General features: G+C 38.7%; 2 protein-coding genes across 2 annotated transcripts; one reads left to right on the top strand and one right to left on the bottom strand.

Moving 5' to 3' along the window:
* The first annotated feature begins 4,502 nt into the window (after positions 1-4,502).
* Positions 4,503-5,273, top strand: LOC120169603. The gene has a single exon (XM_039177719.1). It carries the CDS (start codon positions 4,551-4,553, stop codon positions 5,163-5,165), a length of 615 nt encoding a protein of 204 aa, XP_039033650.1. The 5' UTR covers positions 4,503-4,550; the 3' UTR covers positions 5,166-5,273.
* Positions 5,274-5,872: 599 nt separating this feature from the next.
* Positions 5,873-10,780, bottom strand: LOC120169608 (homeobox-leucine zipper protein ATHB-15-like). The gene is made up of 19 exons (XM_039177722.1): positions 10,728-10,780; positions 10,400-10,694; positions 10,158-10,317; positions 9,934-10,040; positions 9,722-9,812; positions 9,487-9,582; positions 9,288-9,401; positions 9,114-9,197; positions 8,799-8,954; positions 8,639-8,713; positions 8,363-8,469; positions 8,084-8,276; positions 7,590-7,775; positions 7,397-7,477; positions 7,143-7,277; positions 6,734-7,050; positions 6,483-6,588; positions 6,203-6,352; positions 5,873-6,099 (listed from the first exon to the last, which is right to left on the bottom strand). The coding sequence occupies exons 2-19, from the start codon at positions 10,606-10,608 to the stop codon at positions 5,953-5,955; spliced, it is 2,514 nt and encodes an 837-aa protein (XP_039033653.1). The 5' UTR covers positions 10,609-10,694; positions 10,728-10,780; the 3' UTR covers positions 5,873-5,952.
* Between the last annotated feature and the right edge of the window lie 1,849 nt (positions 10,781-12,629).

The following is a 12,629-nucleotide window of genomic DNA, read 5'->3' as shown; positions in this document are numbered from 1 at the left end:
AAATCTTAAACTTACCTCGTTGCGTAGAGTATGAACCTCATTCTGCAACGATACTATCATCTCACGTAGAGCGGTAACCTCACCACGTAAAGTTGACACCTCCACACGCCATGCACCTTCGTTATCGCGTAGAGTACCGATCTCCTCACGCAAGGCATTGACCTCATCACGTAACTCCCTTGACTCATCCCGTGGAGGTGGAGGTGGAGAACAGGGAGATAGGAGTCGTGGCATCTTTGCCGGTCGCCTATCATGAGGTGATGGTGGAGAAGAGGCTCGATGATGTGACGGGATAGGTGATGGCTCTCGTTCTAGAGGTGTATAGTCGGGTCGATCGGGTGATGGCTCTAGGTGAGGTGATGGCTCTCGAATTGGAGGAAGTGGATGCTGCTCATCATCTGTGCCATCAAAAAAACTCTGACTAGCTTGCCACCAATCAGTGGCAAGCTCTTCCTCCGTGGGTGTCAGTCTTTGTAATGGAATGTTGGCCTCCTAAAATATAAAATCTCAAACAAAGTTAAACGTCTACTATTAATAACTTGTTTATATATTATATGAAAGTATTTGTGTTAACTTACATTATTTATTGTCGCATATGGTATTAAGTCTTCCCAATCCAACAGAGTTTTCCTCTTCCAGGAAATAGCCCTGGGAATATCATTTGACGTTTTTATTGCATATGTACGCATGCTGGGGAAAGCCTCGAATATCCAAATCTACAAACAATATAATAACAAAATTAGTAATTGTTAAATAATTAATTATAATTTTAGAAACATTATATAAAAATTCTTACCTTAAAGGCCCAAACAAAGCCTGACAAAGTGTATTTCGACCCATCGCCACGCAAACTTTTGCGGTCATCAAAGGCAGTAGACAACTTAGTCCAGGTAGCTTTCCATATATACGAACCCCAAGGAAACAGATTCCATGCATTCAGGTCCTCTACCAATATTATTAGCTCCCGAGGAATAGGTTGTCTGGCCTCTCTGCCTAAAAAGCCGGCATACACAAGTAGTAGAAGGCATACTCGGACAACATCGACGTCATCCATCCGAGTGAAACCAACTTTCTTATTAAACAATTTCTTCAGGTCGTCGACGTGTAGGTTCGGCTTCTCCATTGACTCATCCGGAAAAACCCGGGATAACCATGATGGGCGGGCGATATGACGAGTGTACCGGCCTACATCATCGTGTCCGAATCGTAGACCAGTGATTAAGCAGAACTCCTTCCGCCCAAAACAAGTATACGCTGGTGGAAAATGAAACCATATCTCTTCCTCACCACGTTGTATACTGTCGGGTAGATTTGATGTCATGGTCTGAAGCCACAAATGGGTCAAATTAGCATCTCCACCCGGATGCTGTACTCTCAGCCATGGCCCGAAGCAGGTTTCCTCAAACAATTGTCTTTGAGCAGGTGAAAGCTTCGAAGCAATTGTAGTGGCTAGGCTAACTTTATTCCTTAATGTCAATGAAGCCGAAAAAAATTTCTACAAAAACAATAAACATACCAAGTTAGATATACCAAAAACTACACTGTGAAGATATACCAAAAAAATAAACATAAAAAGTAGTAGTTTATTCTTGAAACTAAAATTTGCAACACTGTTTTGTCTTTTGGTTGAAATGAAAATCGCAACGAGAGAATGACTGTCGCAACGAGAGAAATGAAAATCGCAACGAGAGAATCGCAACGCGAAATGAAAATCGCAACGAGAGAATCGCAACGCGAAATGAAAATCGCAATGCGATTTTGGTTTCGCGTTGCGATTCTCTCGTTGCGATTTTCATTTCGCGTTGCGATTCTCTCGTTGCGATTTTCATTTCTCTCGTTGCGACAGTCATTCTCTCGTTGCGATTTTCATTTATCTCGTTGCGACTCTTCTGCAAATTGAAACTTGAATGGATTGCATTACTTCAACCAAAAGACAGAACAAAGACAAAGACAAATACTAACTTGAAAATCGCAACGAGATAATAGCAACGCGAAATGAAAATCGCAACGAGAGAATCGTAACGCGAAATGAAATCTAAGTGAAATGGTTAATCTATTATTGAAATGACCAGTAAACTAATCATCAGTTTCAATATGAAAAACCTACAATAATGCAAAAATTTCAAAATAAAAATAAAAAAACTAACCCTCGGAGGTTGATTTTCCATTTCTGAATATTGTGAGGGATTTCTGACCGTGAATGGTTGTGAGGGATTTCGCCGGAGATGGGGACGGATTTCGCCGTAGAGAGTGAGAGATGGAGATGGGACTGAGTTGTGATTTTAGGTTTTAGGTTATGAGTTGCGATTACGGGATTTTGTCTTAATATTCGTTTTTGTAATTTGAAAATAAAATACGCGTAGCGATTATAATGGCGCTTTAAATATCGCGTTGCGATTTACGGATACGCGTTGCGATTTTATGTATTATCGTTGCGATTTACGGATACGCGTTGCGATATACGGATACGCATTGCGATTTACGGATACGCGTTGCGATTTACGGATACACGTTACGATTTACGGATACGCGTTGCGATTTATGTGTTCGCGTTGCGATTTTCATATTCGCGTTGCGATTCTGGAAAATCGCAATGCGAATTTGTACTATCGCATTGCGATTTTTAAGAATCGCGTTGCGATTTTGGAAATTGATTTGCGATTCTGGGGATCGCGTTGCGATTTTGTTGGTCATTTTGGCAAATCCAAAAAAAAATAGTTAAAATCATATATTATAAGGCATTTTTTGTCACTGAGGCGATTTTCTCTTAAGTGAAAGGTGCAGAGGGAGTTTAAAAGATCTCGCAATTTATAAAGCCTTTGGACCAAGGACCAAGGTGGAGGGCTGCATATTATATATGTTTTTGTTCCATTAATATCCCCAACTTTTGTCATATTTACAGTGTCAGCTTTATCATAAAATAAACAATATATTCATAAAATAGGAGGGGTGTTTTTGACAGAAGGGCTGTACAAGTCCAAATGCCTCCTGCTAAAGCAGTTTCCTTGGCCAATAATCAAAGGCGAAGTGCATCTTTTGGCAAACCAAAAATGATAACAGAAAGAATGTGGCTGAATTTGCTACACCATTTTTGTTTTTCCTTTTATATTATAATCATTAACGTACTAATATTTGTAAGGTTGTTCTCGTTTCCTGTTTCTTTCTGCACTTTCCTTTTGGTTGGTTTCTGATTGATTTAGGAATAATTAGGAATTCGGGGATGGATATACGATATTATGTTATTTATAAAATTTTAAGAGGGACAAATTTATAAATTTTTATGATGATAAGATGATAAAATTATATTATCAATAAAAATATAAAAAATAAAATATATAAGAATTTAAAATTTTTAAGGGAGACTCCCGACTTCTTTCGAATCATCCCTAATTTGTTTGTTGGGTATTTTAATTTGATATCGTTTCACACACACACAAAAACGAACTACAAACTAAACTGGAAGGTGGAATCAACGATGAAATAAGACAAGCCTATAAACTTATTATCCTAGGTTGGAACAAGTTGATAGGATTCCTTTTAGGCCCTCAAATCCAAGGATGAAACTAGAATATCAACTCAAGGGAATAAAGTATAACTAACAATTGAAATTGGCAGGGGCAAAATAAAACTAAATTAAAACTAGAAGGATTAAATAAATATTTTCCTCACATATCGTTTTAATAATAAAAAACTAGGGAGTGCAGTAGCCCCTTGGACAAAGCGTGGCTTCATCCATGCTTGCTCAAATCCCTCAGATGTGGTGATATGGGGGCGTAAAATCAAGAGAGGGATAATATTTTCTCTCTGGGCATAACCAGCCAACTTCATCATTTTTTAAAAATGTATATTTTAACATTTTATATAATTATATATTTTCTGATTTTTTTTATTTCATTTATAATTATTTCATTTTAGCATCAATTTGTTATGCAATTGTGGGCGTGTCAGTTGGTGTGCATGTATCAATTGGCTTTGCTTTTGTTCATGTTTCCAAAACCCTTTTTTGCAAGATAAATGTGAATTGATTTATCATCTCACCTTTTAATTTAGTTCAGACACTCTCCCTGTGGCTAGCTGCTGCTCTTCGTTCACATGTTGGGTTCTTATTGAACATACGTCCTGTCGTTTTAACGTTGTTGTCTCCATAAAAGAAGAAGTAGTTGGCTGGCTATGCCTATTTTAGACTCTCACGTGAATTCCCCATTTATTTACGCAATAACTTATGTTCCATATTACTTGAATCAACTTAACATGAAACACAACTTTTTCATGAAATGACAATGATGCTCCCTCTCTTGGTTAAATGAACAAGTTGATGACGTACATTTCTAGATAAATCTACCATAAACTCTCCCATGCAGCTGCTGATAGGCTGATAGCCGACCTGCGAGTCCAACACATCCACTAATTATTTCACTCCAATCATATCCCACTTAACCCCCTCTCTTCCTATATAAATCGATCACCCGTGGAGGTTCTTCTAAGCTCAATTCTCACTTACTTTCCCACGTATAATATAAAATTTAGGGATTTTCTTTGTAAACTTCAATATGGCACCGCATGCAGAGGCTGTTACTAGAACATACGCCAGAACCACCACCTTCCCCAAGCCACCAAGAGTCTCAAACGACAGCCTGAATCGAACCGTATCGGATATATATTTTCTAACCAAGGACGTGCTCGAGAGTTACAAAGAAGCTACACCACCTGCAGGAGATGATGAAAACCAGCTGCCGGCAATATCCGAAGTCGAAGACTCAAAGTGCGAGTGTTGTGGAATAAGCGAAGAGTGTACGCCGGAGAACATCGAGCGAGTCCGGAACAAGTACATGGGGAAATGGATATGCGGTCTATGTTCAGAGGCAGTGAAAGAAGAGATGGAGAAAATAGGAGACAACAACAAGATAGAGGAAGCACTTGGTGCACATATGAACAGGTGTGCTAAGTTCAACAAATTCGGACCAGCATATCCGGCTTTGTTGACGGCGGAGGCGATGAGGGAGATATTGAGGAAAGGGTCGAGACCGGAAGGGAAAAGCCTTAGGGCTAAGACTTTTAGCCATAGGGATAATCGAGGAGCTCAGAACAAAGGTAGGATTGCTAGGAGTTCCAGTTGCATTCCGGCAATCGTAAGGGAGATGAAGGATCTCAGGGTTGCAAACTGATGATAATCATATCTATAATTTGTCCATCGTTATTTTGCTCCTGCACTTTCTTCTTCTATGGATCAAGCCTTGTACTTATCACCATGACAGTGATGGAGTTTTTTTGGTCGGGTTCCAACTCTGTTTTATACATCTAAATCAACTCATGGAGTACATTATTTTTGAAACCCTGGTTGATTTACTTTCTAATCTTGCTTTATAGTACGTAAATCATGTATCTCGAGCTATTGCATATGTATCAACATCAATAAATGATTAGTATTATTTTAAGTATCAGTATCATGGGAGGTCATTTCATAATTTGAAGGTCTCCTACGGAAGCTGCTTTCAACCTAGTGTTGTGGGCAGCATACTATCTTACCTCCCCTTACCCCATTACATATGGGAACAAGGGACAGCCATAAAAAAAAAGTACCATGGGAGCTAGGTATTTGAGTTATTTTTTATCATATATATACATATGTTAGGATCAATTTATATGAATTGTACATGTTTTTCCGTATCATTTGATTAATTGAGTTTTAAATTTAAAAATAAACTTTTTTTCGTAAAAATCTACTTGCTAGTTTATGGAAATGTCAACCATCTGTTTTTCAGTTAAAATTTAATTTATATAAAATTATAATTTTATATGATATGTATATCTTGTCTATAAATATAAAGAGAACATTGTAGCATAAGATTCCAGTAACATAGTAAGCGGGTCTTTCAAGTACAGAATTAAAACATGCCAACAAAAGATAGGATACTTGAGGAGTTCTTACACCTCTTTTCTGAACTTAAACTTTCAGACAAAAGACCAGTTGATGAACATAAAGCAGATGCAATGAGCAGTTTCTTCTTCATTCAACACCTTCCAAGCCACCGCTCTGTCGTATGAAACCGGTCTTCCCATGCTCGACATACATATCCCACCTTGTAAACAACCAAAACCCTACCACCACAAAAAAACAGACCATTCATTTCATATACAATCATCGGTTATTGTATTCGAAAATGTCGTTTCCATAGTTTGAGATAGGAATAAAATGGTAGACCTGGTGCATTATCTGTGGGAACTCGGTGCAGAGAGTTTTACGCCCGTGACCATCGAATATTTTCTCCAGAGCAATCTCCTGCAGGGCAACCAGGGTTGTTTCCAGCATGTCAAGTCCAGCCTGATTTGCAAACGTAAAAACGGGCAGTGCCTGCAAACAGGTGGGAGGGGTTTATACGGAAAACCAGAGGTCCAACACACCGATTCAACCTCCGGTTTTTATTTTCTTAACCTTGGATGTCAAGCTACATTTCTAGTAGAAAAACATGTTTCACGTATACCTTTAGAGAGCAGCACATGATAGCATCGGAGTGATGCCACAATGCCTTGAGGATGGATTCACTCCCTTCACCACTAGATTTCAGCAGCTCATCACCCATGTAGACCCTGCAAAATCCTCAGTTCAAAACATAGTAACGTAAAGTCGGATTCTCGAATCTATCATTACAAAGCTTACATGCATTGAAGACTGATTTTTCTGGTATTTAGATCATGTTAAATCCACTTGGAAAGGAAAGCATTGCCTGTGTACCTATAACTCTGGCAGATCCAATGAGCAAGTGTCTGAGCTTCAGGAGTACCTCGAAGACCAGCATGCGAGCCCAAATTAGATGGAGACAGTGCTAATGCCACCCTCTGAACTGATGATATAATGCTGCGGACATACTGTCGGGCCATGGATGCAACGTGCTCTTGCATGTGGCTCTCGAAGACAAACTGAAACGCTATGGTCATCACTGATCTTATACAGCCAGAATTGGCAGAGTGTTCATTAGATGCTTTATTTCCAGCTTGCCCGATCTCAAGGGCCGAAGCAAGGTCAAGAGTGCGATTTGGACGAGAGGCATCCTATATCAGTTTCCAGTGCAAAATAAGAAACTCATACAAAAATTAAGGCTGAAAAAAAGTAACAAAAAAAACCCGAACATGAAAATGCCAACCTTTCCGAAATCGAGAGGAATGATGCGAAAACCAGAAGGCAAAAGAGGTGCATCATCAGCAAAAGAAGCATCAGTGGGAGCAAATATAAGCTCAGCACAGGTGCCCACAGCATTTTCATCCATTCCACTGTGTAGCTATAAAACAATACCACAGAAAATTAAGCAAGACGATGATTCTGAACCAAGGAGAATATCTACGAAAGGTTTTTCGCACTCCAAATGACTATGAATCAAGTAAATATAAGAATGCTTACTTGCAAGAGAAAAACATCTCTTGGCATTAATGCATCTTCAGGACAATGTGCAATCCCCTCCAACTTAATGACCTCTAAGCACTAAAAATAACATTAAAAAAATTGTCAAGTGTTAATTAATATTGAAATTTGAAACGAATAGTATGATAACATCACAAGATTTTTTTTAAGTGAAATAAAATTTAGTACTCACCTCTTCGTGCTCAATGGTATGCGCCAGCGGAAGTATGACTTGACCACCGAAACCTCCTACTTGAGACCCTGGTAAGCCACAGGGACCAGCTTTAATAGCTGCAGCAGAGTAGGCATCGATGCTAGTGTCCGCCCATTCTGATCTGTGTTCCCGCAGAAAACGGAGAAGAATTGCGGGTGGTACGTTCTAAAAGGGAAACATCAGTGGAGAAGGAAAATAAATCATGGACCATATAAAGACTGTAGATATGATAGAATGATTTGCAACTATGCAGATGTTATAGAGCAACATTCAGAAAATACCATGCTTAAAAAATCCGGTCCCTTTTAGTCAACGAAAAACAATATTAACAAAGCATGAAGATAAAAAAAATGGCATTGTAGCAACAACACGAACACAAGAAAACATAAGCTATGGACAATAAGTAAACCATGTCATATACTTCCCAAAACCGCTCCTATTAGCCATCAAGACTTAAACATTGAAAGCATCACCTGTAAGAGTATTGATGCCTTGGCACATAAGACCATATTGCTGACAGATGAAAATCCATTAGCAAAGGAAAGGTTGAGGCTCATCAGCTTGTCAGGAGACGAATTTACGAGTATAGTAATGTCATCAACGCCATCATTTTCCATCATTGACCACCCCTCATCAGTGAAACCATTGACAGCCTCATTAAAACTCCTGTAAGGAGTCATCCACCAAATTATAAATAGCATATCAGTTTTAGCTGACATAAAGCACATGACAAGATGTACTTGGAAACTAACCTGCTGAACCTCTGGCTAATTGCACGTAAGGCTTCTGGTCGACAACCCCAACCAGTTGCATTAGACTGAGAAACTTCATGGGCAATCTGCCTCAGTTGTCGTAGAGCCTAAAAGAAAATCGGAAATTAGAAGCCATTCGTTTGTTTAAAACATACAACTCAAGGAACTTAAGTAGAAGGGCCTTCCTCTATACAATTTCATGTGTGTGACGGGAACCAAAATAAAGAAGGCAGCAACATTTAATATGCTAACAGAACAAACAATCTTACGACTTACAGCCATTGTTGTCTTTTGAGCGAGAATTGTTGATAATTCATAAAGTGGGCGCAATACTTCTGGCACACTCCATGGCTGGTTGACGATAAACACTCCAAAATAAGTATACATGTCATATAGTTCAAAAACGTTGAAGACGGCTTACATACAACAGTTATACCTCCAAATCCATATGATCAACAATGTTAATGACTGAACCACCCCCCTCACAAGGTCGTATAAGGTAACCACTCGGGAACATTTCAGCTCTAACAAAATGCTGCACCGTTGGCATTGTAGGCCCATTTTGAGTATTTTTTAGGGACCTCTCACAGACCTAGCCATTGTTGAAAATCACAATGGAAACAAGCTTCATTGATAAGATTAAAAGGCTGTGCATTAGCGTAATTTCATGCCTAATATCCAACATGAAGCAGCTAAACCATATTTGGGCATATGATGAACCAAAAATCAGAATAGTTCTTAAACCACATACCACAAGGCTTCCATCTTCTAGAGCTGAAGAGTAACGCATTAACCAGAAGTCACGAGCAGGTGCCAAAGTTGTTGGTGCATACAGCTATACAAACCATCATCAAATTCAAAGAGTTTAACAAAAACTAATTCACCATAAAAGTCTGATAACTACAACACATTAAAGTGCACTGACCTGCATGTACAGCAGCTCAATGGTTCCACCATTGGCAGTAGGCAGCACATTTAGAACATCCACAGCTCGGCAATCGCGGAACCACGAAAGCCTATCCTTGAGGAGTTCTACAACCTGAAAGGGACATAGTCATTGAAATAAAAACTTCAGAGTCCAAATGATAAAGCTGCAGCAGGCCACAAAGACAAAGTAAACTTACCCTTGTAGGTTCAAGACCCACAAGGCCGCAAGCACGTGCTGCCACTCCTGTGCAACCATGAGAAATAGCAACGATTCCTATGGAATCCGGACCAGGCTGTCCAAGTAAAAAAAGGGTTTAAAAGTCAAAAGTTTCTGCTTAATGAAACTATTTGTGGTTATACTTTTATGACATAATTTTACATTCTAACCTAGTCAAAAAGATTAGTAATTTTGAACGAAAAAAAATAAGTTACCTTCATTCCAGGCATTTGGACCCACTCAACAGCAGTTCCAGTGGCCTTTGAAAGAAACTCTGCTAAAGTCTCTTCTGCAATGGACAAAAGCCTGAAAAGGAAAGGGACACAAAGAATCAAATCAATTTAATAAATCCACAACTATAAACAACAACAAGGTCACGAAGCACGATGCAAAAAGAAAAGGACCTAACAACAATAACGCCACTAACCCTGCAGGTCTGGCATCTCTCGGAGGATGCTGAGGGGTCACGTGGTGGTGCTGTTGACCGCTCGTCACCACGGACTCACAGCTTGGATCTTTGCTCGCAGGTGTCGCCTGTGAGAAGATAAAAAGATAGCAATTTCAGAATCAAAAAGCATAAAATTTCATAGTAACTGGAAAGAACACAAGGCAACTAAACAAACCCAGAATCTAAAAACATAAGATTCTTACATTCTGAGTATGTTGGCGAAAGTAGCCATTTTCAGACACCAGTTGAGACACTTGTTTCTGTAACCTATCATTCTCCTCCATTAAAAGCTTGTTCATTGCTGTCATCTTCCTATTCACAGCTTGAAGGCGTGATGCCTCTTTCCTCTGTTTCTCTCTACATCTAACAAATCCAAGAACATGTGTAACAATATGAGCATAAAAATCTGACCAAGAGACCAAAAAAATAAAAAATAAAAGCAAACCTTCGATTTTGGAACCAGACTTTGATCTGTTTAGGCTCGATGTTGGAGAGGATAGGGTACTCCCTAATCAACTGGTGACGACGAATGGAACTAGGCTTGGGGCATTCATGATAAAGCCTTTCAAGGGTCTCAACCTGCTCAGGTGTGTACCTTACATATTTCCCATTATCCAGGCACCCAGGTTTACCATCCTTGCAGGACATTGACATCGTTCAAACTTCAAGGAAACTGAACCAAAGTTTGCAAATTTCACATAAACCCACCAAAAAGGGCCAAGGGAAAATGAAGGGTTTTTGTTTGTGTTGGCCTCTCTCTCTCTCTCTCTTCTTTGAGTTACTTCATAGCTTGAAAATGAAGAAGACAGAAATGAGAAGGGGTTGGATTCTACTAGGTTTTCATCATTAGTACATGAAATATTACAACTTTGGATTCTTTAACGCTAGCTTATGAAATGTGACAAAGGAAACGATATACTGATTGGAGATAGAGAAAACCTTGGACCTTGCTTTTTTTGGTACTCTTTGAGGACAGCCCCAAAACCAAGAAAAAAATCTCGTAATATCTTTTGAGATCAGAGCTTCCTATTACATAAAAATACTGATCTGATTCAACCAACCATTTTTCTCCCCTCCAAACACAACTGAAAATAAAAACAGACAAACAAACAAACAAACAAAGCTTTCTCCTCGGACCGAGTTACCAGTTGCACCCAGCCAGATTCTGAGTCACCATTTCGGAAAATACCCAAATCGTCCCTAACCTCTGGAACATACTTTTATAACTTTCTGGGGATTCAATCACCAAAAGCCAGAGCTTTGCTTCGCACGGTGAGAATTTCACAAACCAAAAAAAGGGCCAGGAACAGTAGTGTGTTTTTTTTATGTTTTTTCTTTTGTTTGATTTTGAGAGTTTATTTTTCTAATTATTTCAACTTATCTGGATGTTATAAATGTTTTTGTTCTTATACGTGCAAAGGGTTTTCATTGGCTCGTCGTTATTGGGCATTGGCTTCTCCACTGTTAAACGAGTCTTCCACTTCACTGTACAGAGTGCAGACCAATCGGTAGAAAGTGGACAATTTTTATATAATAGGATATATTTATTTATCAAAATTGTATTAACAATGTTTTGTCAATTACAGATTGAATAAATATAGTTATGATAATTATAATTAAAATATAATAATAATCATCTAGTGATAGTCTGACAAGCAAAAGAATGAACAAGTAAATCAACAATGTACATAAATGAATCACCAACAGCTCCGAGCATCAAACATGAAGGAAAAAAACAATATCTACTTCAGAGTATTGTACCGTAACTTAGTGGACATATGTATTCATAGGACCTTATTTATACATTCAGATTTATGAAACAGAGTTTGTATTATTTTGATTTAAATTATGTGTCATGGAGCTCCAGTTTATAAAATGTTTCATAAATGTTATTTATATTTATTATGATATCATTCAGAATGTTTGAAAACAAAATAAAAAAGTTTAAAAAAATTAGGGGTTGCTTTGGCAGCCAAATGTGACACTTTAGGCCCATTTAGGTTTAGAGTGTTTCATTTAGTGGTATCAGAGTGTCATGTTGAGTCGGTCCTATGAATCAATGGTCAATTTTAGTAAGGTATCGGTGAATACATGCCTTTGAGTACTTAAAGTACTTGTGTAAGTCTATAATCCTGATGGTGTTTTCTTTCTTAACTTGTGTTGTAGAAAAATTTGATGGCCGAAAGTTACAAGCGAGGTCTCGATGATCGAATAGGGAACTGAGCCTTTTATCCTGACACTTTCAGTTAGGAGTTTATGCCTAGGGTAGAGGGTTTCGTTATATGCATGTGTCGCTGATGCAACCTTCAAAATAATGACTTACACTCTCAGTGAGATAGTGGACGACATTCATATAGCACAGACTGTCCAGCCAGTTACCTAGAGTATGATAGAGTTTCTAGTAGAGAGGTTGACGAGGTACAAGATAGTTAACTTTTATGGATCAGGTGACGATGACCCGATTTTAACCAATCAGTGGTTGAGAGAGACCATGAAAACTTCGAGACAGCTTCACCTTACCCTCTACCTAGAGGGAAGTTAAAGTGTATCACCGTTTTGCACAAGGGTGATGTTATAGATTGGTGGAAGACTATAGAGATGGCTCTACAGCCAAAGGTGCCTACATGGGATTAGTTCTTTAGTGAGTTCAAAGGAAAATATATCAGTGAGGCATA

This window comes from Hibiscus syriacus, unplaced genomic scaffold (assembly GCF_006381635.1).
Source record: "Hibiscus syriacus cultivar Baekdansim isolate YM2019G1 unplaced genomic scaffold, ASM638163v2 tig00111769_pilon, whole genome shotgun sequence".
NCBI classification, from domain to species: Eukaryota; Viridiplantae; Streptophyta; class Magnoliopsida; order Malvales; family Malvaceae; genus Hibiscus; species Hibiscus syriacus.
The sequence above is the reverse complement of the archived record's forward strand: the minus strand, read 5'-3'. Positions and strand labels throughout refer to the sequence as shown.